Source organism: Ctenopharyngodon idella, chromosome 7, assembly GCF_019924925.1.
Source record: "Ctenopharyngodon idella isolate HZGC_01 chromosome 7, HZGC01, whole genome shotgun sequence".
Taxonomy (NCBI): domain Eukaryota; kingdom Metazoa; phylum Chordata; class Actinopteri; order Cypriniformes; family Xenocyprididae; genus Ctenopharyngodon; species Ctenopharyngodon idella.
Window position 1 is genome coordinate 22,959,593 of NC_067226.1, and position 27,318 is coordinate 22,986,910.

The 27,318-nt window shown below is 37.3% G+C and overlaps 1 protein-coding gene across 1 annotated transcript in view; it reads right to left on the reverse strand.

Moving 5' to 3' along the window:
- Positions 1-380: 380 nt before the first annotated feature.
- LOC127516682 (B-cell scaffold protein with ankyrin repeats-like) overlaps positions 381-27,318 on the reverse strand; it is a 45,172-nt gene continuing 18,234 nt past the window's right edge. The window contains exons 8-16 of the mRNA XM_051901502.1: positions 14,016-14,076; positions 11,900-12,106; positions 7,254-7,316; positions 6,898-7,079; positions 5,691-5,754; positions 5,291-5,320; positions 4,833-4,912; positions 4,676-4,707; positions 381-4,508 (exon numbers count right to left, since the gene is read on the reverse strand). Coding sequence (XP_051757462.1) covers positions 4,678-4,707; positions 4,833-4,912; positions 5,291-5,320; positions 5,691-5,754; positions 6,898-7,079; positions 7,254-7,316; positions 11,900-12,106; positions 14,016-14,076 — 717 coding nt within the window. The 3' untranslated portion in view covers positions 381-4,508; positions 4,676-4,677. The remainder of the gene's footprint in view (positions 4,509-4,675; positions 4,708-4,832; positions 4,913-5,290; positions 5,321-5,690; positions 5,755-6,897; positions 7,080-7,253; positions 7,317-11,899; positions 12,107-14,015; positions 14,077-27,318) is intronic.

The window sequence follows — 27,318 nt, forward strand, 5'->3', positions numbered from 1 at the left end:
ACAAATGAATTCATTATGATCAATTTGTTTGGTAAAACATCGATGCTTGGGTTTTTAAATCTTTAAGTAAACAACAAAATGCCAACAAACGCCTGCTTTTATCATGTTCACTTTACAATCTCGCTAGTTTCCAGTGATTTCTTTCTGATTATTTTTCTGATAAAACTCCCATTTGTTTGTGAAATGACAGGTTTGTGTGACGTTGTTCCAGAGAGGCGTGTTACGGGCGGGTTTTAGTGAAGCGCTGCGAGCTTCTGGCCCGACGGTGGAAATGCAGCGTGATTTGGGGCTCGGTGCTACAAGTCCGGGGCTATTAGCCTAGCCTGGCCCACTGAAAGCCCTGGCTCACACTGGCCCGACAGTGGAAAAGCGGCTACTGATGGAGAGACTCAAAAAGAAGTGATAACATGTAGAATGCAACAGGACGTTTCTTTTTTGTGACACTTTGCAGACTCTGCTCTGGCTGCGCACGTATTTTGGAGGAGGCGTGGCTTTGAAGAACGCTCTGAAGGGAGGGTAGGATCTTTTGTTTTCAAAGCTAGCTTGCTATTGCTAGCCTCTGCGAAACTGCACACCCTAGCTTTAAGATGAGCCTGGAGCACCTTGGCATTTGGCATGGGTAAGCTCTCTCGGAAAGAGTATAAATATTACAAAGCCAAGCAAACTTTCAGTCTACATTCATTACATGCAGAACTTCAACATCCACAAGGTCTGGAAATGGTCCAAGCATTTATTAAAAATAAATATGTTCTGCAATCGACCCTTTCATGCTTTACAGTATTTGTTCAATCACTAAGACTCTTATAAAAACATATAAATCAACCCTCCCCCAACACACCACAGCCCTTCATGAGGACATCAAGCAGTCAAAACATCCTTGCAAAAACACAACCATCAGCTTCAAAGACTCAACTCCCTCTTAGAAGAAGCGGAGCGCAAATAAAAGATAAAGCCTTTAGCCATCCCTGTTTATCATCGTAGCCTTTGATTCAATCTGGGAGCCGACTTTGGTGGGGGACGCAAGTCACCGGGTTTCCATAGAGATAGTGTTCTGGCTTCGCCTCGGAGGAAGTGACCTTTTTAGGAGCTGCTTAAAAATGCAGAGCTGCTGACCTGCGGCGGAATTACTGCATCCCTGTGGCCGCGGACAGCTTGGCCTCGCCTGGGCGCTGCTGCACAAAGGCTCTGCATTAGGGAACAGTGCTGCTAATCTACCCAAAGCTCCAGCACAGAAGCTTTCAGCCACAGACTCAAGGGTACAGCCACACTCCAGGGGTCTCTTTTGGCCCTTGATCAGACAGGCAAGGGGTCGGCAGGGGCCGCGCTGTCCTGTGTACCTTTGCCCTTGCACCAGATGCTGTTTTGCCCTTTGGGGAATGGAGTAGCTCTGGAAGGGGGCACCAAAACACCAAAACCAGGGCGAGAGAGGAGATGGAGGATTGAAACGTTCCACTGGGGGGCCGCTGACATTTTAGAAAGTGCTTGAGAGGGACTTACTGAATGATAGTCCCTGCTTCTCCTGTGCCTGCGACAGGTTTACAAAAGGAAGCACAGGCAGAGATTAAAAGCCCAGCTGGAACACCCAGGGGAAAGGTTGAGGGATTAAATCACAACAGATTTTTTGCAACTACTTTCCTGCTGTTTTGCAGCGGAATTATTTTAATCTGTATATTTGAAATGTAGATAGATTTGACCCACAGTGATCTTCTATCTACAGAATATGTAAATTGATGGTTATCTTGTTTTTCTTCTTTAGCTAGGTATTATTTTTTGAAAGAGGTGAGACAGTTGTGCCCAGCTGTATTTGATCTTTCAGGTTTCCTAACAGGTAACACATTTAGCCCCAGGGATTTAATTTCTCCTCTTTTAGGCTTGATTAATGCTGTGTTTATTTTGCCAAGCGTAAGACTTATGCACCTTTAGTTTGCTTTAAAAGGGAGATTTGTAGGTCTTTTACATACTGTAACAAATGACTCAGGCACTTGATAACTTAGCTATTATAACAAGCAAGTTGTGGGAGTTTGGGAATATCAAGTATGTTATACGCATTGCATTAGAATGACAAGTGAAAAGTTAGGTCAGTGCCTTACTCTTGATGATTTTCTCTCTGCCAGTACTTCAGCAAAGTCCTGTGTTAAACATCTGTTGAGGAGCAGTTGGGACTAACGCACTCAGAGGACACCTGGCTCTTGTATCTGCTGATTGGCAATCACTCCATGCATTGTCCTTAGCATTACAAACACTCAGCATTAAGAGGACAAACCATTAGCAACATGTTAATGAAGAGTGCCATTTACACTAATAAGAGCTGTGTGAATCAGTGCACTGTTTGTGTCTCATTTGAAACCTGCTTTAACTCTGGAAATGTAGTTCCATGCGACTCATTTCAATGCATTTGGATGTGCTGGTGAGCGTAAAGGCAGAATGGGGGGCTGAGAGTGTTGGGATCCTGCTGTTGTGGACTCCGTTTAACGGCTTGGTTCTTCCCAGGCAGGAACCCCAAATCAAAGCTCTTCTTACCAACCGGAGGTACCCCGACAGCGGCCTTGGCCCTTGTTGAGGAGGGTCACATATACTGTACACATGCAGGGGGATTATGGGATGAAAGAATGCCACTGGCTGTGAAATTGCCTGATTTTTATTAGGGTGCAAAGGGGAAGCAGCTGTGTATAATTCTGGGTATTAATCCCAGGGACAGGGACTAGAGTGCATTTTTGTGTGCAATTGTTTTCGTGGACCCATGGGCATCTGTTACACAAAAAACTGCGGGAACTAGGATTTTACATAAACTAGCAATTGCTTTTTTACCACAGACATCTGGAAAGGTTAGTTAATCAAATCAAATCACAAATCATAAAAAAGGGAATGGCTGACAAATGACGGAGGTAAGGTCTGGGTTTACCATCGGTTTTGCAGTCGACAGTGAGCCTCAGCTGGGTTGGATCTCTATCAGTTTGTGGTATTATGAGAGTATTGTTGGTGCATTTGAATCCTAATCCTGCCCTTCACTCCCCCTGATAAAGCTCTATACTTCAGGGAAGACTTAATCCTTTGTGTAGGGTTTATCATCTCTCTTCCAGCTTGAGAAAAGTGAGAGCTCCTGATGTTAATTTCCATAAGAGGCCAAGGACTAGCGGTATAAATAATCATATTTATTTTGGCAACTAACAGTGGTGATTAGATGCTGCCGATTGATATTTCTCTTGCAAGAGAACTGAATGAGATCTAATGTCATACAAGATGGAGGGTCTGCGTTCATCCCTTTCCTGTTCAGGCTGGTGGGGCATCTTTTATACTGAATGGAATGCTCTTATAGTTGAAGAAGGAATGTCAAAGCTTGATCCAGCCGTGGATCAGAAAGCCTGTCTCTTTCCCAGAGCAGCAGGTGACAGGCAAACACACGGCACAAATGCCACCAGGGCTGCAGGAGCCGAATCATCTCTGGAGGCAGAACTGGCTCATCCAAGCACTGCGGAGCAGCAAGGCTTTAATACATATTATTCACAAAGAGCATGATTGATAATGCAAATGTGTCCAGCTGCTAGGGTTGGCAGGCAGAGCGGGTTAGCAGCGCCGCTCCCGGGGTTTTGCCTCGAATCGCAGATCCGCATTAGATCCGTGTCCCCTGACACTGAAGCGGCGTGTGGGAAGACCTCACTTCTGTAGTTGCTTTCTCCCAGACGCTTGTTTGTGTCCTTACTTACAATCAGTGATCCGTATGGTACTGAGAGGTCCACTGGGACAATGGGATGTGCAATGGCTTTGTTTTTGTCTATCAAAATGCCCATCAATACAATATGAGAGATCTGCGTATACCGGAACACCGATTGCTATGCTTAGTAGCACAGCACCCCCTTAGGACCAGAACATGCAATGTAACAAAAATATCTTTAAAACCATGAGACAGAAAACATTAAAAAGACATGATCCTCATCATTAATAATTGTAGAATCTAAAGTTGAATGTTTTTTATTGAATATAAATTATAAATTTGACAACATTTTAAAGAAATTATAAATATATTGTGTAAATAATATTAAGTAAACAGTGGTGGTGAAGGCTACAAAAAGATCTTATATATATATATATATAATGCTATTAAAGCCTTGATAATTCAATCACCTTTAATGTTATAAGGCATTCAGTAAAAAAACAAAAAAACAAAAAGAACAAATAGTGGGATAGTAAAATAGTGCACAGTGGGATATGACTAAGAGTCTGACAGACTGGATATTAACCAACCCGATCTCATGAGAAAATGCAACTGTTTTACATGGTGACACTTTGAATTTGTACGAAGTGATTCATATGATAACGTATGATTTTTAGGAAAAAAAAAAAAAAAGTATGACGTTCCACCCCTAACCCTAAAGAATTTGGGATTGTACGCATCCATACAAATTAGACACAAATTGCCGTGAGATTGTTTTAATATTAACTACAATGTATCAGTTCCTGTTTAGTGCATTTCTTCAGAGCAGCATTCAGTGTTTCCTCAAACAGGATAACTGAAATAAGACCAAAAACAAAACAAAAAATCAATAAAGGACACATTGTGGCACTTACTGCATTACAGATGTGTCATGTTTTGGCTCACTATTCAATAAAACTTACAAACTCACTATGTGCATATTTTTATTTAAAGAAAATTATAAATGGTTTGTATGATACTTACTTTTACTTGTCTGCCTTCCTGAATAAATATAACTATTAAAAAAGAGCAGATGAAATATAAGTCAACTTACTGGGTAAAACAATCTGCTAGCTCAAAGTATTATAGTATAGCCTACTTGAGGAACAGTACATGTACAAAATGTCCCTCATACACTCACATTCTGTCCTTTAAGAGGTTTACTGTAGAATTCTGTGTCCAGTTGCTGGCTCGATCTTCGACACTCATTTGCAGACGCAGCTATACAGAATATATATATTCATATATACACACATACATTCAGCATCACAGGGAAACTTCCCCACCTCAGCCCTTCACTAAACTATCAGACACTTTTATCATGAGTATACAGAGCTTAGCAAGGGGTGGCTGGCTTTAGATGATACTCTGATAGTCACATAAATTGCAAAAACACTAGTACAGTAGCATAGAAGGTAATGTGGCTTCTCAAAGACTTCCAGACACAGAGACTAAAGGACTTGTGTATAAGCCATTCTTCTCACTAACAGGTCCCCTGAGACACAAAAGCCTCATTGCCACAGATATGGAGGAGACAGATACAGAGATAAAGTAACAGCAACAAAGAAAGTTTTTTTGCTTTCATGGCAGGGCACTTACTTGGCGTGTGATGAATGATGCTGATTTTATCTGATGGAGAGGAAAAAGGCCTGTTAACTCACATACTATACATTTCCATTCCGTCTTGCTTTCTTTTCTTCTGTTGTATTCTTACTGTAGTCTTTACATTAAGGTAGCTGATCCATGAGATGTTTTCTCAACTGATTGGCTCTGGCTCTATTTTGAGATTGATTAATTATTGTGCAGAATGAACAACACAAGCAGAGAAACAGGCTTTTGATGTCTGTCCAGTCAGAACTTATAATAACATATTTTTGTAAACTCTTGGAAGCATCAAAGAGAAATTTCTGGGGCCTTTGTATCAGACTTGAAGTCTTTTTATACACATATTTTATGAACGATTTATCTCAAATTTATCGAGCAGATGCAATAAACCTACCATAGACACTTTCATCATCCTCTCTGTTGCTGACGATGCTTTCCCTCAGTTGCTGTATTTTCTCCTGTGGAAAACAATTTGTTGAACAGGCTTTAATATGCACTTTTTAGGCACAAGGCACTATTCATGCCAAGAGGATTCAAAAATTAATTTGTAGGTAGTTTAAAGTAAATATAATGAACTATTATTTTGCAACTCTCATTAGAGTATTAGTAGACTGTTAGGTGTTATGGTTAGTAGAATAAGTTGACATGTACTTGCATAGTTACACTTAGTTGGTAGAATGTCTTTTGCGGGAACATCAAAATAAAGTGTTAGCAGCACATTTACAGTCCTTGTATATATTATATTTGTACCTGCTATATGTTGCATGCCTCTCTGTTGTCAGGTAGAAATGTTTTATTCCATTCTTTCCTTATGTTTTAACTTTAATATGACAATACAATTGTTTAAATGCAATTTGATTATAGTGTTTCTTCACCTACAGGCACTTTTATGTCGTAGAAGTGATTTGTATTAAAGGGTAAGTTCACCCAAAAATTAAAATTCTGTCATTAATTACTCGGATTCAAAGCTTTACGAATCAGTTATGTGATTTCAGTAAACGAGGCTTCGTTACGTCATAAAGCTTTGAAGCTTCATGAAGCAGTGTTTTGAAATCGCCCTTCACTAGATATTGTTGAATAAAGTCGTTATTTTGTTTTTTTGACACACAAAAAGTATTCTTGTCGCTTCATAAGATTAAGGTTGAACCACTGCAGTCACATGAACTGTTTTAATATGTTTTTAGTCTTTCTGGGCATTTGAAAGTCTAAATTAACTTGCTGTCAGTGCAGGCATCAAAAATATCTTAATATTAACGAAGGTCTTACGAGTGTGGAACAACATGAGGGTGAGTAATTAATGACAGAATTTTCATTTTTGGGAGAAATAAACCTTTAAAAGTTATTATTTTTTTGTTATATGAAGGTCTAATTAAAATTATCTAAGAAACTCTTTCCCAAGAAATTCAAGATAAAAATATGAATATATTATACAAGATTTAATATGTGATTGAAATGACATTTATTAAATATTATTATATTACTATAATACACAAACTAGTTATATTGTGATGCTTTAAAGAGAGATATTTTAAAAGACCACAGGGTCAAACGTATTGAAGAAACACCTAAATATGTTTTTGAAATAGATTTGCTTTCATCACCTGTTGGACACTGTCCGTTCCTCTCTGAAGCCTTTGCCAGTCATTGAATCGGTCCAGAGCATCATCTATACTTAGAGTGCCCATCTTTACCTCCTCCTGAAGTCTGATCAGCTCGTCCAGTCCTGGTGGCTGACTGGGCACAAAGGTGTCATAAGTGGACGAGATGCTATCCCTTTGCCTCGCTGTCACAATGAAGACCACAAAGCAGTTAAAATGTTAACTGTGTGATTTAACAATATTTAGTTATTTAAACACAGTAAGAAAATTAAAGGCTTACAGCACATGAAAACCATGAAATCTCATGTCATTTTATAGTGTATATAAAACTATTCCATTTTCAGACAAACAAATCTCACCCTGTCTTGTGGGAAGAGAGTATAGTGTTTCAGCATCTCCTTGGGACTTTTTCTTTTGGAATACTGTTAAAAAAATCACATAAATACAGAACTATTATAGTTGCAGTTATTGCTTCCACACTGCATCAGTGTACCAAACACATCTGAGAATGAGTCTGCATTATCCTGGAAAGTCCACAAGGTGGAGGCATGTGTTCAAAAACATTCAGCTCTCCCAGTATGACAACAAACAGCATGAATTCTGTTCCAAGATATGAGGCGTGACAATATTGGATAATAATCAAATGTTTAATTCTATGCCCCCAGATCAACATGAAGCATTCTCACAACTCTCATACGAATAGAAATAAGGCCCAATGAGATCAATGAGGGCAAGCACATGGAATTAAAGTGAAGGATGCTGTCATTGATGAAACTGATCAATATGCTGCATGCTTTCTGTGTCACACTGCTGTACAACTTCGAACCTTATCTTTTTGTCATGGTTCACGGTGGTTCTCAACTCAGCTGCTCTACACATTTTGTATATCTTCTTCATTTAACACACCTGATTCAGATCATCAGCTCTTTAGGAAAGAGTTCCATGAACTGAACTGAGTGTGTCATATAAGGGAAACATACAACCACAGAACCACTGCCTTATAACATACTAATGAAGAGCACCACAATGTCCCAGCATCCCATTCAACATAGATTTCAAAAGTAGCTGCAATAATGGAGAATTTTATGCGGCAATCCTGCATACTTGGGAATCCTTTTTTTTTTATTCTGTCATCGTCCCCTGAGAAAACCAATGGTGCTGGCTTTCATTCTCTGTTATCATGGGTTTCGTTACACTTGTGAAGTCCAAGTTGCTGTAGTTTGAGTCCAAAAGCACAGCACACACTGGCCCCTCCCCTGGAGGCTCTCTACCTCCTGAGTAGGCGAAGAAATCTGATCAGTGCGTAGGCGAAAGACCCTCTGTAGAAATGGATGGAAAAATCTTGCTTTCTTGCCCTTAGTATTTTCATGTTGTGGAATAAGAGAGATGGAAAACATGTGTAATGCGCAATGCTGACCCTACTTGGCCCCTACTCTGATTGGTTGCAGATGTTGTCATAGTGGTCTAACTGGTGGGTGGGTGTGTGTGTGTGTGTGTGTGTGTGTGTGTGTGTGTGTGTGTGTGTGTGTGTGTGTGTGTGTGTGTGTGTGGTGGGGGGGGGAGTAAATCCTACGTTACGTTTTTTCATCCCAATTAGGAAAACAGATTATAAATCATACAGAATGGTGTTTTTTTGAAAATGTAAGAATGCAGAACGTTTTCTGTGATGGTTGTGTTTAGAGGTAGGGTTTGGGGATAGAATATACAGTTTGTACAGTATAAAAATCATTATGTCTATGGAAAGTCCCCATAAAACACGTAAACCCAACGTGTGTGTGTGTGTGTGTATGCATGCACATATGTTGCAGTGAGCAGAGCTTAACCCTGATTTATCTTGTTATTACAATAATAATAACCTCTTTGTTATGTCCATTATTTTTTTGGACAGGTGAATGAGAGATGTGCATCAAATGGAGCTGTCACAATGCATCAGATCCTGTCCCCCATCCTCGCTCTCAATGTAAAGACCAGCTCATTATGACAACAGTATTCCCAGCAGAGAGACTCACTGATAAACTCTTCCCAACCCCCACTGAACCCAACATACACACACACACACACACACACACACACACACACACACACACTCATCTTGCTTACTGCAGCACTGCCACACAGCATAACGACAGGGAAATATGACTCTAAAACAGTAGCGGTCCGTACACCCTAAAGACTTGTGGCCCTTCAACAATCTGTGAACAGAGTAAATGATGTACTTGGTTTCTTCAGTTTCAACCACTCATGTAATGGGTTTAATACATGGTTTATGGAAAATAACATGCCTCGAGCTGTTTAATTTTGCTTTGAACATTGTGCACACTGTATTAAATGTGCTCTGATTATATATGTGAAATATATTAGGTAATTTAAACTGGTCCATGCTATTCTTTCTAATCTTTCGCTAAACATAAGTGGTAAAATGAACTATCAAGACTCCCTTCATGATATAAATATGAATGCCCTGTCAATATGAATTTGATGTAGGCCTATTGTGACGTCTGTGTCAGTACAAAAGGAGTTTGTTCATCAGAAGGAGGGGATTTCAGAGAGAAGCTGATAATAACTACAGTATACTGCAAAAATAGCACATATCTTTGACCTCCTTTTTTGTCCATCATTCCTCTTTGATGAAGAGGCTTTTCAATACCTACTTATTTATTCTCCTCATCTTTCAGTCGAACATGAAACCTTAGCCGAGATTTTGATTGTCAAAAAAAAAAAAAAAAAAAAATCAGTACTGAACTTCTAAAACAGATAATTCAAAATCTGAAAAAAGACAAAAAGATAGATAATTGTAGACAGACAGGCAGATAGGGACACTACTATAGATAGATAGATAGATAGATAGATCTGAATGTGAGTCATTGCAGTGCATATGTTTTCATCTACTCTGCATTAAAATATGAAATACGAGGCTATTACAAGACAGCCATAGCAACACTAGCTAGTTACCATCTGTTTCATGTAAAATAGCCTCTGATAGTGTTGTAAATATATCTTGTTGCTTTGCCTTACAGTGTCGTCCAAATGACACATACACTGGCTCATACTCACAGATACAGTTAGCTAGAGACATGGCTGTGGACACTTGTTAGAAGCTTGATGTGTCGTAAGTTTTAGTTGCTAAGCAATTGCTCCTCTGTGAGCGCTGGTCAAAGGTGATGTAGGAATTGTGTGTTGTATTGTTTCACAAAAATAAGGCATGAGTGCTTTCTGGAATCATGCTGTGAATTTGTAAGGAATGTCTAACAAGGATCGGATACTGTTGTTCATGAGATCAACGGATGAAGCTGAAGTGATTGTGATCTAGCAAGAGCACTGCTTATTTGATGCTTTACGAATACAGCTCCAGGAGTGCGTAAATGATTTATAAAGCTCTAACAATACAAGTCACTTGGCACCTTCATCTAATTGAATTATTAATGAAACTAAAATTGAACATTTAAGATTGCTGCCTGTGATGAATGGTCCATATTAAGGTCTCTTTTCTCTCAGTATAATAAAGGATTAGAGAGCAAATAACAGTCTGAAATGTTATTAAGTATTTATAAACACTGAGAACTGACTGAACTGGGCCAGCACAGCGACACCGTCCATTGTAATGGAAGCTCTGTGTTTTTATTGAAGAAATCATTTAGACCAGCTTTAGCTTTTAATACGTTTTAATGTCACAACAGACACTGATGTTTGTTAAAATGCTCACAAGTGCATGAAATAAGTGAATTTGCTGTCAGTATCTCCAATCCATTAAAGGTCCTCAACTGGCCAATGATTAGTGTTGGGGGTAAAGCATTACAAGTAACGCGATTTACGTAATCAGATTACTTTTTTCAAGTAACTAGTAAAGTAACGCATTACTTTTAAATTTACAACAAAATATCTGAGTTACTTTTTCAAATAAGTAATCCAAGTTACTTTGTTTTCCCATTTATTGACTGACAGCTCTCCTGTCCCCATGTTCAGAGAAATCGGGAGTAAGTGCAGAGGTGTTGTGTGCGCTGTATAAACATGATGGTTATTGTAGTTCTAGACTAAATGTGAGCATAAATTTACTCATTTACTTCTTATCCTGCATCCTATTCTTCTGTATTACAGAATAGCAGCACAGCTGAAAGGCTTGTTTGAACTGCGCCCTCTACTGTACAGGTGTGAATTTGCATTTCTTTCAGCCTGAGGCTTATGCTGGGTACACACTAAAAGATTTTTGAAAACTTATAAGATTTTCAAAGTGTGAGAGACCACACACATGAGGACAAAAAATCCTAGATTTAACCGATTTGCTCCTATAGTGTGTGGTGTGCCATGATGTGACAAACACAGCACACCACACACAAACAGATTTTTCAACCATAGTCCCGACTGTGAACATGAGAAATCTCGCAAAATCTCTCGAGACTCTCTTTGTTATGCTTCTGTCTTTTATCAGCTCGCTTTCTGATTGGATATTGTTTCGTTTCACGTCAAAATCTAGATAGCGTGCACGCGTTTGTCCTCGGGGTTCCCCCCACACTTCAGGATTCATGTTGAATATATACGATTCGCGATCGGGGCGCCTCCGACATTCTTCCGAGCAGATTCAGCCACTCTTAACACACCTCACACCACAGGAAAATCTGATAAGATAATCTGTAGAGCCATCAAGATAATCGGGACATACCTAGGAATGTCAGAAGGGGAGAAATCGACTCAAAATCAGCCGATTATCTTGCAGTGTGTACCCAGCATTATTCATTTCACTTTTGGTATAAAAGGGCCTTTACATTTGCCAAAAATAGGACTTTTTTGTTGTTACAAAAACAAACAAACAACCCAGATGAGAAAAAGTAACACAAAAGTAATGTAATGCATTACTTTTCATAAAAAGTAACTAAGTAACGCAATGTTACTTTTTTAGGGAGTAACGCAATATTGTAATGCATTACTTTTAAAAGTAACTTTCCCCAACACTCTGCCAATGACGCACACACACTGCCCAGAAGTCATAATTCAAATTGAAAATTCAAACCTTGTGCAATGAAGGGAGTCTTGTCCTCTGGGGTGGGAAGTGAATCAGGCCGTGGGGTCGGTGCAGGGGGGCGGTTCACTATTGCTACAGAGCTGCTGGATGTTAAGATGGTGTCATACTCTTCCTCATCTTTACCCAGAGGAGTATAGACATTCTCATCTTCACTGTTTTGGTGTTCCTCATTAGGATAAGCCACCCGAAGATTATCTGTGTAAAGAACAGCAGGGGTCAATTTCTTGTCTGTGCTTGCGTGTTCCAGACAGATGGTCAGTCTGTGCAATAGTGGTGGGGATTTCAACTCTTTCTACAGGTTACAAAGTAACACCAGTGGGTGTGGATAACTGACTTTATCTCTTCATTCACTAAACCAATTTATTCAAAACACTGATTCAATGGGCACACCATGGGGGTGCTTCTCATTTGGAAAACTGCATCCTATTGAGGCTGCGTTCTTCCTAGTCCAGTCCAGAGGCTTCTAGGCTAGATTGCTTCTCAGCATTTAACACTAGATTAAGACAGTGTAGTAAGTCCGCAGGCTAAAGGTTTATGCCACCCATGGTCACGGTGCAAAAACACTATTAAAAATGCATTTTGAAAAATACTTTATACTAAAAAAAATCTTTATATTATCTGACTTTCTATTAATATGATACAGTGAATGACAACCCAACCATCTGCCGTCTTACGGTAATTTACAAAATGGGTAGTTTAGCATTATGATTCATTTACAACACAGCAAAAGAACATATAATGCATTAATCTCTGAAAACATTTATTGACTGGCATTTCATAATGAACTTGGGCCAGCTGACTCCACAAATTCTTTTTCGTGACTGAAAAGTGTGTAAAGGATTGTGGGTTTTTTGAGGATGTGAAGGATACACTTCAAAATATACAGAATAAAGGAAGTGAAATGAAGGCTTCCTTTCAAGGACCCTCCAAATTGAGAAGGCCTTCTATGACTCTTGATTTTATGGCAAATAAGATATGCAGCCTTACTAAGACGCAGTCTTCCAACAGAGAAATACTCAAATGTCTGTCTTAATGAATGAGCCATTGAATCACTCACTCTTTCAATCTGTTCAAAAACGCTCATTCATGGTGAAACACCACTACTGTGTGTTGCTCAGAGATGAACAGCAGCTGTGGCTTCTTTTTTAACTATTTTCTCTGACAAAGCAAAAATAAACAATGTAACTGGCAATATTATGTATAAAAAGTGAATCAATTCTCAATTGAAATTTTCTCAAAACAATACGTTTCTTGTTTTGAACGTTTAGTTTCTTGTGTGTATTTTCTCAATAACTAAATGCACATGATTTTCTGATCAAAACTGACAAGTTGATTCTCAGTGAAATTGTCACATCTTCTAAACATTCTTTCGAGTGAGTCATCATCACATGCAAAATGCACATCCATTTAGTTGTCAAAATCTGTCAACATACATGTATAATCTATAAATATCTATGACATGGAATGTTTATGGTGCAAAATTGGCAAATGACTTGCTATTGTAATAAAATAGGAATCACAATCTTACCAATCAACCAATCAAGTCAATTTCTGACAATTTTTTGTTCAATACATGTAAAAGTAATACATGTATACAAATGTGTAAAATTGACATGCAAATGGGAATGTTCTGTGTACGTGTAACAAAGTAAATACTGTATACATACAAATGTGCATATTATTTTTATGTGTACTACAGTATTGACTTTTCCCAGTAAACTTTTACCTTCTGTTGTGATGCACAATATCATTCAACTACACGAAACTGACTACTTAATATACTATTCAAAAATATCAACAAAAAGTTCAACAAAAATTAAAGTTATATCTAAGAAACATTTCCAGGGTTGACTGCCATAGTGAAAAACCATTTTAACATTTTGACAAGTAAGAATCACACAATGACGACAAAAAACAGTTGTGACAATTGCATTGATAGTTAACTTTAGAGAATGTTAAGAAAAAAATATTTAAAAAAGAGCCAAAAGCAATTAAGAAAAACTAACTTTTTATTTATGGAACTGTATAAAAGCAATGTTACACTTGCTACTTGTCTAAGTATTGTTTAAGTATCAAAATATTCATCATATATTCACTAACATACCTGCTCTGCCCATCAACTCATATACACCGGTGTCAATGTTGCCATCATTGTCATCCAATACCTATGAGAACATTATTGATGACACGTGAATGAAAATGACAAAAATTTTAAATAGCATATATTTGACCAAATAGATAATTTTAAAATTTTAAAATGTTTAAACATCAAAGTAACATACTTTTTTTTTGCAAATGCTTTAGAAATCTTTAGAAGATAATCTGTCTAGTTTACTGAAAGACTGTAAAGTTGGTCTGTTCAACCAATTTTAAACTATTCAAACAATAAATACAAAATGATGAAAGTAGGCACACTACAAAGTGTTAACTTAAGTGTAATGCACACTTCTTTCTTACTGCCACTCTCTGTGTTCTGTTCCTTAGCAACCTGCTACCATTCACTTGTGATAATAGCCTCCACTTCTTCCCCTTCAATATTGATTATGCACATTATGCATTCAGTGTTATGAATATATTCATTAGAGTAGAAAGGGAGAATTAACAGATAGACAAGACAAACTAATTACGCATCACAAGTTGAGGGGTTGTGAAAGACAGCTGCTTTGATGTCGGACATGAGTGTAACATCATCATTTTTCCACAAGTGCTCTCTTGTTGTGATGAATAATTTAAATATTTTTGTGTCAAAGAAATAATCTGACATGTCAACGGACTGATTGACAGACAAGCAATTAAAAAGACCAAGCTGTGGGTTAAATCACCATGCTGCTTATTAAAACTATACTTTGGAAATGATTCAGATTCAGTGTTTAATAACCATGTTTTCAATTGCATGTTTATACCACTGCTCTTGTCCTAAAGTTACACACCTGATCTAGTGCATGACAAGAGTATAAGCTATAAAAATATGTCAGCTGAGACTCTAGGACACTAAATCAATCAGCAAAGTGTGTATAAGACAAATAAGAACATTCCTCCTAAAATTTAACAGATATAGATAATAATGTTTCAGTTTTGGCAAAAACTTTAATCCAAAGCAATTTATAGTGATTTTCCATAGGAATCAAGTCAAGTCATCTTTATTTATAATGCAGGTTGTTTCATAAATCGAAAAATCAAAGCCATAACCTTTGCATCAGTAGTACCATTCTGGGGTTAAATGGGATTTTTTAAATCAAAACAAACTTCTTTTACCATTTCTTTCAACATAAATCATGTTGTGTCACAACCCCTAAAACTTCATTTAAAGACCTCATTGGCATCACATCACACCAAGTTACACAAACTTATTCTGTTTCTCAACCTGTCATGAGTGCTTTACTGAGAATGAAAATGTATCATAATAAAAGCGCAGTATATTTATTAGCATGCACAAACGGTCATATTCAAGATCCCAATGCATCAAAAAGCCTACAGCTGAATTTTGATTAGACCATGTTAATATTGATTAGAACAGTCTGTCTATTTTGTGAATACGTCATTTGAGTGATTTGACTGCTATACACTAAATGAAAACCCCCACTGTTAAACATTACTGTGGAAGATGCTGTGAGGCTGTTATTCAAATATCAAACAAATCTCAGTGCCATGCCAGTATCCTGCTGGTAATAATGCATTCATTCAATGACTGTGCTCAAGCTGGACTAAAAACTCAATAAAATTTAATGGCTGTTTGATGAAGGATCATTAGTAAAGATGCGAAACACCAAGGATATTCAAACGTAAAGGGAAACGGATCTTTCTCTGGGAAAGTAGAGGATGTTTTTTTCTGTTCTTTTGTACCTATTTCTTCTTCTTGATTTTTTAAGGTGACTTCAGTGGATTTTTTTCACATTTCAAGGTTTAAATATTATCAATAATCATGGCGATGAAACGGTAACACTTTAAAATACGGTATACTAATATGCAATAACTGTATGACTCACAAAGAAGTAATTAACACTTAGATGTTGATAGGGAATTAATCAATGATGACACATTTAATTAAAGTGTCCCTATTATGCTATTTTAAAAGTTCTTAATTTTGTTTTGGAGGTCTCCTATGACAGGTTTACATGCATCAAAGGTCAAAATACACATTCATTTTCTCATAATATGCATTGCACGTCACCTCATTTCTTAAAGACTCATCCAAAGATTCAGTCTCTCTAAATCCCTCCTTTCCTCGAGCCTGCTCTGCTCTGATTGGTCCAACATGTTCTCCAACCAATACGACCATATAGGTCGTTTGTCACTTCCCTGAAATACGACCCATAGGAGCGTTTGCTAAAGTTGCGCCCTTATCGACAACAGGACATTTTCATTTTAATGCATTGTTCCCTTTTATCTGCATCATATTTCGGGTTTCGCGTAGCTTAATTGGCAGAGCATTGCAATAACAATATGCAACCATGCGATCGTGGGTTCGATCCCAGGGAATGCATGTGCTCATAAAGAGTATATGCACTATAAATCACTAAGGTTAGGTTTAGGGATGGGGTGGGTGTATTCGTTAAAAAAAAGTGAGTTTTGCTAAATGGAAATAGGAGAAATGGTGTAAAAAGTCCACACATTGCATTTAAATGAACATGCATTTTGATTGGTAACGACAGTCATACGTCATTTCATGACGACAGACGTAACACGACACTGTCATGATTTTTACGCCAGCTAGAGGGCGCATGACTTTAAAACGTAAATATAGGTCGTAATAGGGTGCTTGAAAAACGACCTATAGGTTTTTTTTTTTTTGGAGGACAGTCTCGATTGGTCAGATGGCCCAGTCTGTTGTGATTGGTCTACCACTTACAGCACGTGTCAGAAATGAACCGCCCATCACCATAGCTTAACGTCAGCTCTATCAATTCGAGCGTGAGTCTGATGATAAAACATTGGAATAACTAGTTATTCAAACCAAACCTCCATTGCAAGGATGACTTGAGCAGGACATTTCTCAGTGATAAGTGTTTGTTGTACATTATAAGATGTTGCAACTGTAATTCTTCTACATCAGCATTAACAAGTTTATGTTTCTAATTTATTGTGGTGCACATGTGGGAACTGTATCATTATCAGTACGGTGCATACATTAGCTAAGCATAACGTGAATAACTGATGTAAGATTAAAGTTTGTAAAACAAATCTTGCTCCATCCTTTATTATTACTCAAAGTAGTAAGAACAACAGACAATATGCATTAGTTGACACAGTTGTAATCGTGGGTCCACAGCTGATTAGCAGAAGTATTTCAGATTGTAATAACGTGAGTTAGCCGGTTAGCCAGAGACCTACACAACATAAAACACAAAATGACGTATTTTGAACACCCGGTAGAAAATATATACATCAATAATTAATCATACTTACAGACTGTGATTCTGAGGAGCAAGTGGGTCCAAATAAAGTGGGTACTGTCCATCTTTAATGGATAAGCATTTGGCAAATCCCGCATTGACTTCGCAGAGAGTTGAGTAGCAATTGTCAAAAGGGTATAGTACAGTTGTATCACTGTGGTAATTTTAACCACTGATTCTTCACATCCTCATCCTTTGGAAGTGTTTACAAAGAGAATTTGCCTTTGCAAAGCGGAAAACAGCATCTTCTCGACATGTACACAACAAAAAATAGCTATAGTGTTTCAGGACGGGTCAAAGTAGACATTGTTCGTGGGCAGCCAATGAAGACCATAGGTGGGCATTATGCAAATGTGTTATTGTTACGTGTGAATGTTATGGAAGTGAGACTGGAATTACTGACGACTCATTTCGGCAGTTCAGAATCGATTCTTTCTTTTGGGAGACATCCTATTTATCATGCACTTTGATCTATGAAATTTTGCAGACCTTTTACATTCACAAACAGCTATATTACACACTGCATGAAATGTAATATCTGAAAAAGCATAATAGAGGCACTTTAATAGTAATTCATATATGACAATCTATTAAACAGATAGACTCTTTATTAGTTGCTGATGCAGTAATCATTATTGAAAGGTGTAGTACTTCATGAGTCATACAGTATCTCAAGATTATCTATTCGTTAGTTAAGCATGAATTAATGCGTATTACTGCACCCGTATGGTAAAGTGTTACTGATGGCACTAAAGCCAGTTTTGTGCAATGTCACAAAACTCCAACACAGCAGTATTGATGGTTAATTTTATATATAAAAAACAAGGGTAATATATAACACAAAGTATATTCACATATATAAACATTCAATAGTGTGAATTAAAAGAGATGCAAATTTAAAGTGGAATGAAAAAATCAAACTCCATAACCTCCTGACCCCGTAATTCATATCACATGACTGAAAGTGAAAGACTCCACTAGTTAGGATGCTGATATGATCTGCCAAGATGACTTATGCTTCCTTTCAGAGTGCACACAGTAAAGTGATGTCAACCATTATTTATAAAGGGCCCTTAGAAATCAATCCAGCACTCTGATCAATACACCACAAACATTAAGCAATTCTCCTCCTTCCCCCTTTCCATTCAGGATTATTGAGTGCATGTCAACCCAAAGCTATGCTGGATTCCTGCAAAACATGACCACCTTATAAAATTGATAATATTCTTTTAATGGCAGCCTTAAACTTTAACTAGAGGTTATTCAAGATTTCTGATGTTCTTGGTTCTGTAGGTCTATCAACACTGTGGGAGTTGCACTAGTGTGGGATGTAGTGTTCTAGATGTGACATGCTAATGTAAAGCCCACACAGACTGAGCTGTCAGTGAAAGCTTACTGAAGTTAATTTAACACAATTTATATTATGTGGTGCATTAAGGGAGCTAGCACAGATAACACTTTCTCTAGTCATAAGAGACTGTCTTAAGCCATAACACTCCACCAAATGCAAAATGGAAAAATGTTGATTTTGTTTAAGCTTATTAAATGTGAGTAGAAGCACTGTGTTTGTTCATTTCTGGCTCATTTTTGAACAACACTGGTGAAGCTTACCCTGAAGGGCTTAAGTGCTTGGCCTGGAAATGGAGCTGACCTGATGTTTGTTTATGTGAAATGTGTGATGATTTATACAATTTGTGTACGAAGGTTTACCAACTAGAATGTCAAAGATATCTGGGAACCAGCCCTTGATCTATGGAAAATATGACAAGATAACAACAGAGCATTTGCATGGGAAAAATAATTTCTCAGCTTTTTCCCCAGTTCAAGACCTCAACATAACCCATACAGCACTGTATGAGAGAATTAGAGGGAAACACTTTAGAATACTGTTATTAATGAATAACTACACAGGAACAAATGAGTAACGCACTATTAACTAACAAGAAACTCTGTTTAACAAATTAGTAAGTAATAGCACTGCAGTAGTTCATTATTAGCTAAACAGTAACTGCTATTTTCATACCTCCCAGAGAACTACTAAGATACAGTTTCTTAATTAACATGAAACTTATCAATAACATGCCAATTAACATTTTAACCACTTTAACAATTAAGCACTTACATAATCAATACTTAATAGCAGACTTATGATTAGGGTAAGTTGTTCATTTTGTTCCATTTGAGTACATCAGTCCTGTTACAGACATTTTAACTATAGATAATTTGAAAAGAAATGGCTTTTTTTTTTTTTTTTTAGGTTTTTGGGACCTTAATCCTGTGTCCAATTTTCGAGCCTGGTCTCATTAGAAAAACATACCTGTGTTTTTCACGAGTCGCAAAATACGTACCAATACATATCACTGCTGTTTCAATGTGAAATGTCCACTGAGTGATGCTAAAAGCGTGTTCATTTTTTTGCCAGAACAGATAAACGTGAATATGGTATGTTTTTATGACATTGGTTTTATACGTATCACCGCAGTTCTGATTTGAAATTTGTCCGGTGAGTGACGCTAAAAGTGAAATGCGTACCACCAACACTACACCTAAATCTACCCGATAGTGTTAACAAAAGCAAATGTGAAGCAAATGTGAAAAAGCATCCATAATCGTGCCGTTTTAGCTTGTTTTGATCTCTCATCTTTGAGCTCTTTTACCGTGACTCGTTTTTCACAGGATTCGTACCCAAGGCTTCCTCGTCCTAAGTAAGTACAACTCCATACCAGCCGAACTACCAAGCAAGATTGTTATGTTGGAAAAGCGAAACATATGGAGCTAGTTCACCAATGCAAAGTCCAAAATATATGTGTTTACAAACCATGCACTTTGATAAAAAGCGTTCTGAAGTCATAATATAATATTGTGCAAGGAGACGTGACAACAAGTCTTTATTAATCCATAATCTGACCCTGTAATCATAGCTGTGTATGAAAACAATTAAAAGCGCTTGAAAATAAGTCTAAGTGACTGGGTTGTGGAGAGCTTTTCTGCGCAAAAACAAAACAAAAATAACGACTTTATTCAACAATATCTTCTCTCCCCGTCTTACTGCTATGCTGTTTACATCCAGCGCTTCCAGGTTCTACGTCAGAACGCCAACTTAGTATTGGACGAAGCTGTAACTGTCACGTAACGTATAGGATAAAGCTCACGAAGACGAGGAATAACAGGAAACAGGATCTTTAATGACGAATCTCAGGAAACTCTTTACAAACACACGTACACATTGACAAGATCGGACAAAGAACTGAAAGACACAGGGAGAATATATACTAGAGCACATGAGGAGTGATTAACGAGGCACAAGTGAGTGACATTACAAATTAGACTGAATGGGGAGAAACTAGGTCACGGACTAAACCAAAAACACAATGAAGGAGGGAGACACCGACTAAACATGTAACAGTAACACGTGAGCTGCGCCGGCCAATAATGATTCTTTGTGGCTTTGACCAAAGATCATCTGTGCACATTTTGGAAAAACATTACAAAATGTATGAGAGGATTAGTGTAAAAACTGTTTTGCATATAGTTAAAAATGGTGACTTCAGGGAATCATTGGAATCACCATAAATTAAGGAACATACTGACATCAAGAAAGTGAATATCGGACAATATTTTCAAAAGTTACCTTATAACTTTATTATATGAAACCTTATATGTTCTGAACGCTATGTCAAACTTTTCAGGTACCTTAAAGACATGCTGGAGATAATGTATAAAATTGTGTGCTGATATGTCAAAGCATTTAAAAAATATATCACACTTTATGACAAATTTCAATTATAGGTGATTTGTCCAATCCTGGCAAAATCGATATCGACGGATTCAGCATGAACCATGGAAAACGAACCTGTTGACACCAAGATTTTCTGATACACACCACTTCATGGTGCTGATGAAGTATACCAAGTTTCATAAGATCAAAGTTTTGCTGACATCTCTAATTTTGGATTGCACCTAAATTTCATATCTTAATAACTTCTTCATAACTTCATAACAAAAAGGAACATCGAAATTCTTTTCAGTCATTTCTGTGCGGCTCTGTCCAATGATCATCTGAGCCAATTTGGTTAAGAATAAGACAAAATTTGATGGAGGAGTAGCAAAATAACTACTGTAATGGACTGAGTCTTAATGTAAGATATTGAATGTGATCAGCAATAATCAGATGTACTAAGAATTTTGGGTTACACTTTATTTTAAGGTGCCCTTGTTAAAGTGTAATTATACAAATAAGTACTAAGTAATACTAATTAACCACATGTACTTACTGTATAATTAGGCTTAGGGTTTAGTTTAGGGTTAGTAGCTTGTAATTATGCATAATTTACTGTTATTACTATAGTAAAGTGCTACATGTAAGATAAGTAACAGCAACACTGAAATTAAGTGTTACCGAATTTTGTTTCTAGGACAAAAGGTTCAAAAGTTATAACCAAAACTGGTGGTGCCACTAGAGTTGGCCCTAGAGACCGCAAAGTTGATAAGATTTCTATTCAGGGCGATCCCAATGAGTGAGCCAAATTTAATAATTTGAAAAGGTATGGTTCATAGGGCTGCCATAAACTACAGTTGGAGAGGAATAAGGGGGGTTGGGGGGTACATAATGGGAAGAAAGACAATTTTAAGATTAAATACTAAAGAAAATAATTGTTAATGTGGTGAAGTTCTGCTGGCTCACTCTCACATTCTCACACAGCGGTGTAGAAGCAATTTGAAATTACAGGTGACATATTAAAACATGGATCTTTTGAAAGTAATGGAAATTTCTGGGTCCCCTGTAGCTATAATGATACATACACCCCCGGTTTCCCACCATCAGTCATGCAGAATGGCTTAAATGTTCAGTTGTCGTTACACTTTATTAAATCAATTTCTCAGCCATAAATGCTGATCAGATGCCACCCTGGAGACATTTAAATATGCTTTGTTGGCATGACTACCATTGACTTGTGGCTAGGTAGAGTAACTCCCAAAGTTCATCTATTTATAAAGTGTGTGATCACACTAGACTTTCACTGTCCCCTCTCCATTAACACAAGGCATTAGCATTATAAGTCTCAATTCTGATTCCCATACTTCTGCTCACAAGTTGCTCATTTCCTTGAATTAACATTTGTGTTGTAACATCTGTCATTTAAGCCCTAATGTCCAGACATGATTCAGCCTGTCCCATCACAGAGGCAATGACATGTTTATGAGTCTAAGCTGAAATAAGATCACATGGCAAATGTAGTTTGCTCACAATAGAACTGGAGCACACTGACCTTTTTAAATGGGTCTCTTTGATTTGCTTAAGAGTATGTCATTATGAACGGTATTCTGTATATTTGAACAGGGAAACTGGGAGAGGCTTTATTATTTATTAATAATGCAAAGTACTTACCATTATCGTTAAAGTCTACAAGGCTGCAATACAGCATATTTAGCCTTCAAAAGAATCAGAAATTATTTGCCCCACTGCAACTGACAAGAGTCACTGTGGCCTGAGGATACCTTCTCAAACTATTTCCTTCTACTGCGTGATGCTGACTAACATAACTGCATATAGTAAAAGTCCTTAGTTTGCTGATATTTTTGACTGTTTTTACAATGGAAAGCTTGTTATTTAGACCAGTGGCATTCAACTGATGCTGCTTCAGGACATCATGTGGTGAGCCAACACAGTACCAAATGTGTTAATTGTACAGAAATAAACAATTATGTCCTTAAAATCAAACACTGAAATTTATATTACAATGAACTTAATATATAAAATGGACTTCTTTGTGTGTCTCTTAAAGGTTGATGGTTTCATGCTCTTGACAGCCAATAATTTCCAGCACAAAACATATGGTTGGCATAAATCATGTTTATCCTCATTGCAAGTAAACCTTTATTAAATGTAGTCTGGGTTGTATTTTTTATTACCTTGTGTAGGCATGCCAAGAAACATGTCCATGTAAGCGTCTGGCTAATTTGGATAGATAAATTCAAGTGATAGATAGATTTGCACCAAGAGTTTGATTGGCCACATGGGCAAAAAAGAAAGCATTTTCTCTTCCCCAAAATTTGATTAATTTTCTATTTCTATTCGCCAAAATTTGATTGATTTTCTATTTCTAATTGCAGTTCTATTTATTTTTCTATCCCCATCTATGCAGATAAGAAGTATTTCGTCTCTCTAAACCCCTCCTTTTAGAGAATCTACTCTGCTCTGATTGGTCAGATGGCCCAGTCTGTTACCACATCTGAATTTCAGCTCCAGAGGATTGCTTAACAGTTGTAAAAACAGTGATACAAACAATAATGATTGTGTTGGTTTCACCATATTAATTCAAGCTCACGTCCACATACTTTTGAAGTGCATGCAAAGAGGAATTGCTTTCACAGCGCAGAAAGCAGCATCTTCTCGACATGTCAACATCACGAACCAAACTCTTCCAGGCTTCAGCTACAACTGCAGAGTTTGAGGGCAAGACAAAGCAGACATTAGCTGTGTCTCATTTTATTTAATTTCGAAGGCTGCATCCTCCAGAGGATGCATCCTGTGAAGGATGCGGTATACGTGCCGGTATAAGTGTCCTTAACCAGAATTAAACGATACGCCCTTCGTAGGACACATGGGCAGGGAAGGAAACAGGAAGTAGGCCTATCACGTTGCTTTGCCAATGCGTTCACATCAGTGTCGTCGCGCTCTCAGCAAATGAATGAAAATTATTTATAAATTTGTAAATTACGCCTTTCCTATTCAACTTATGGAACGAACGCGGCACCAGTTTCGTTTTTTTCCGTAAGTAGAATAGGAAAGGCGTATGACATTTAGCGTAAGCGTTTTGAAGAATGCGAAACCGGAAGTACGTTCAAGGCGATATTTTGTGTTTACAAAACATATACAGTTGTATTTTTTTCGAAAATGACAGATCGTTTCGCTAGATAAGACGCTTATTCCTCGTCTGGTATCAAAAACCTTAATTTCTTTTCGACTGAAGAAAGAAAGACATGAACATCTTGGATGACATGGGGGTGAGTAAATTATCAGGAAAAGTTTATTTAAAAGTGGACTAATCCTTTAAGAAGAACAAAGTTTAAAACAAAAATAAAGCTTGAAACTACTTACATTTAAACACATCTTCGCTTGTACGTACATCTGCCGGCGTCGCCATTTTTTTTTTTTTTCAAATAAATGACGGTTGTTAACAGCGACGAAAAGAATTGTGGGCTATCTGCAGCAGCAAAGGATACACCTCATGCATCCTCCGAATTCCTGTGAAAGAAGGGCGCATTCAAAGGTCGCATTCGGAGTGTCCTACTTACTTTTCTGAAATGATACAGCCTCAATGACGTATGCAACCTTCGAATGCGACCTCTGGAGGACGCAGCCTTCGAAATGAGACACAGCTATAGTTCGGGGGCAGCCAATGAAAACCATAGGTGGCATTGTGCAAATTTGTTACAAATTTACCTGCATGTAGGTTCAAGCATGAAAGGTGATATCTGAAAAAGCATAATAAGGGCACTTTAAATAAATCACGCAACACAATTTTCTACGATTTGCCATAGTCAGTACTGATAATGGGCTCTATTGTTGCCACAAAATGACCAACAAATGGCATGATGGACTGAATCCTGCAATGAACCTATTATGAAGTCAATACTCTTCATCAAACAGATTGACAATCTGAGGACAGCATGATTAATAGCTTGTTTTCGCAAGTGGATGACACCACTAATTGCTTGTCTATGAACAGTATATGACACACTGACTCAGCCAGCTCATGTTTCTTAGGTGACAATTAAAACTGCAACAATTGACAATGCACTATGGATATTATAGAGACACACCTGTCCCGATGTTTATGAAATAAAGATAACCACATGCAAGGTTTTACATAAATCAATGAATTAGCTGTCCATGTATCATAGAATGTTTATTAAAAGTCTAGAGGCAGAATACTGATGAGAATAGAAAGAGAGGGTAAGGGTATAGAGATGATGCAGCTGCCAAAAAAACAGAACTCAGTTAAAGCAGAAACACTTTTTAATAAGCTTTCTGTCTCAATGCTGTGCTGTTTGCAAAGCAAAACAAGTTTAATTAGATGGGTAAAGGCTAACGGGAAAGCCAGGGAGAAGCCATTTCTCTTTGACATTACTCTGGTATAAACCTTGATGGCAAATTAGCAATCAGCCCTCTAGAATCATTTTTGTTTTCTCTTGCATGATTAACCTCTATTGATACATTCATTAAATATGCATTGTAATATTGTTTTTTATTGTTTGAATAATGCATGATGGCAACAATAAAGGGAGGAGAGATTTGAAAGAAATGCCCTGGCTTGTCATTGTGGTTCATCACATTTCTACAACAAATCTGTTATTCTATTGCCAAGATTAAATTAAATTAATGTATTCTCATTGTTACATGATGGCAGGGATGAGGAGAGGCAAGAATCCAAATGCAAGCACAGTTAATTAAAAAAAAGGCACATTCAGTCACGGTATTGGACTCTTATTTTGATATTCTCTTCTGTTTCCTTCAGTTCATGTTTTCCTGCTTTGTTTAGTTTTGGTTTCCTTGGTTTTTGATCATATTCCTGTTAGTTTCTATGGTTAATTATAATCATCAGGTGTGTCTTATTTAGTTCATTGTTATCTCCTACATATACTCCCTGTTCAGTTCAGTCCTCTATCAGCAATTGTCTTTTTGTAATGTGTTTATCTTCTGCGTTCATTACGCAGTTTTGAATATTCCTATTTTGTGCGTGTGGCCTACTACACCAACATGTTACACAAACACAGATAATCCAGTCCCGGAACAGAACTATAATCCACACAAGGGAATCAGGAACATAATAAGAGAAACAGAGAAACCAAAAGCACAACTTAGAGCACACACATACAGGAACAACAACCAACAAAACACAACTCAAACAACGGGGTATAAAAACACAGGGATCACAAGGGCTAACCAGGGACAGGTGAAGGATATTAGTAACTATGGTAACAAATGAGGGTAACTATAGAAATTAACAAGGTAGGCAGTGAAAACAAAGGAAACATGAACTAAAAAAAGGAAAAAGGAACAATTAAACAATTAAACAAGACAGGGGAACACAGGCCATGATCATGACACTCATTATATAAAATATCACTAATTTAAAGATTTTATAAAAGTCTTTTTATCTTTTAGAAAAAAAAAAATTCTTATATTTTCTTATTGTGCTGTTTAATATTTTGTGGAGACTGTGATGTCACCTTTGGTCAAATGCATCATTGCTGAATAAATGTATTTGTAGTAGTAGTAGTCAGGATTATGTTGTGTTTAGTTGTCTTTTCATTCCTATGTCTTTTGTTTCTTGTGCTTCAGTTCAGTTTAGTCTTGATTATGTCCTAGTTAGTCTCCTTGGTTACTGATTACATTCAGCTGTCTATCATTATGTTTCCCCATGTATTTATACTCCCTGTTCTGTTCAGTTCATTGTCAGTTCTCCTAGATACTTAAAGAAGTTTTTTTTTTTTTTTTTTTTTTAAGATATTCTGCATCATGCGTTTACTTACTACCATCATATACTGTATGTAAAATTATTGTTATTATTATTAAAAATATTACTGATCCCAAACACTAGTGTGTGTTACAATATCAGTTTAGAGCAGCTTGAGAACTGCTTTTATGTTTAAAAATAAATGGCAGGTTCACAGCAAACCACAAGTAACCAGATTTTTAACAGAAGTTAACAGTCAGAAGTGAATAGTGAATGAATCACCCCACCATGAAACAGCCATCTGTGGCACACATATGTTTCTAATGCTACACTGGGTATTTTCTACAGCAGCACAAACCTCTATAATTTCATCATTATTGTTTTCATCAGTTGTCTCTAGGATTTAGAGTTTAATACCTATTATTGAATGAGAAGGGATTTAGAAACATCACTGTGCTTTAGACACTGATCATCTCAATAACATGGCAGTCATGGTGGATTTGCCCGTATGTGTGCTGTGTAACAGATTGTTGTCTTGTACATTTTAATG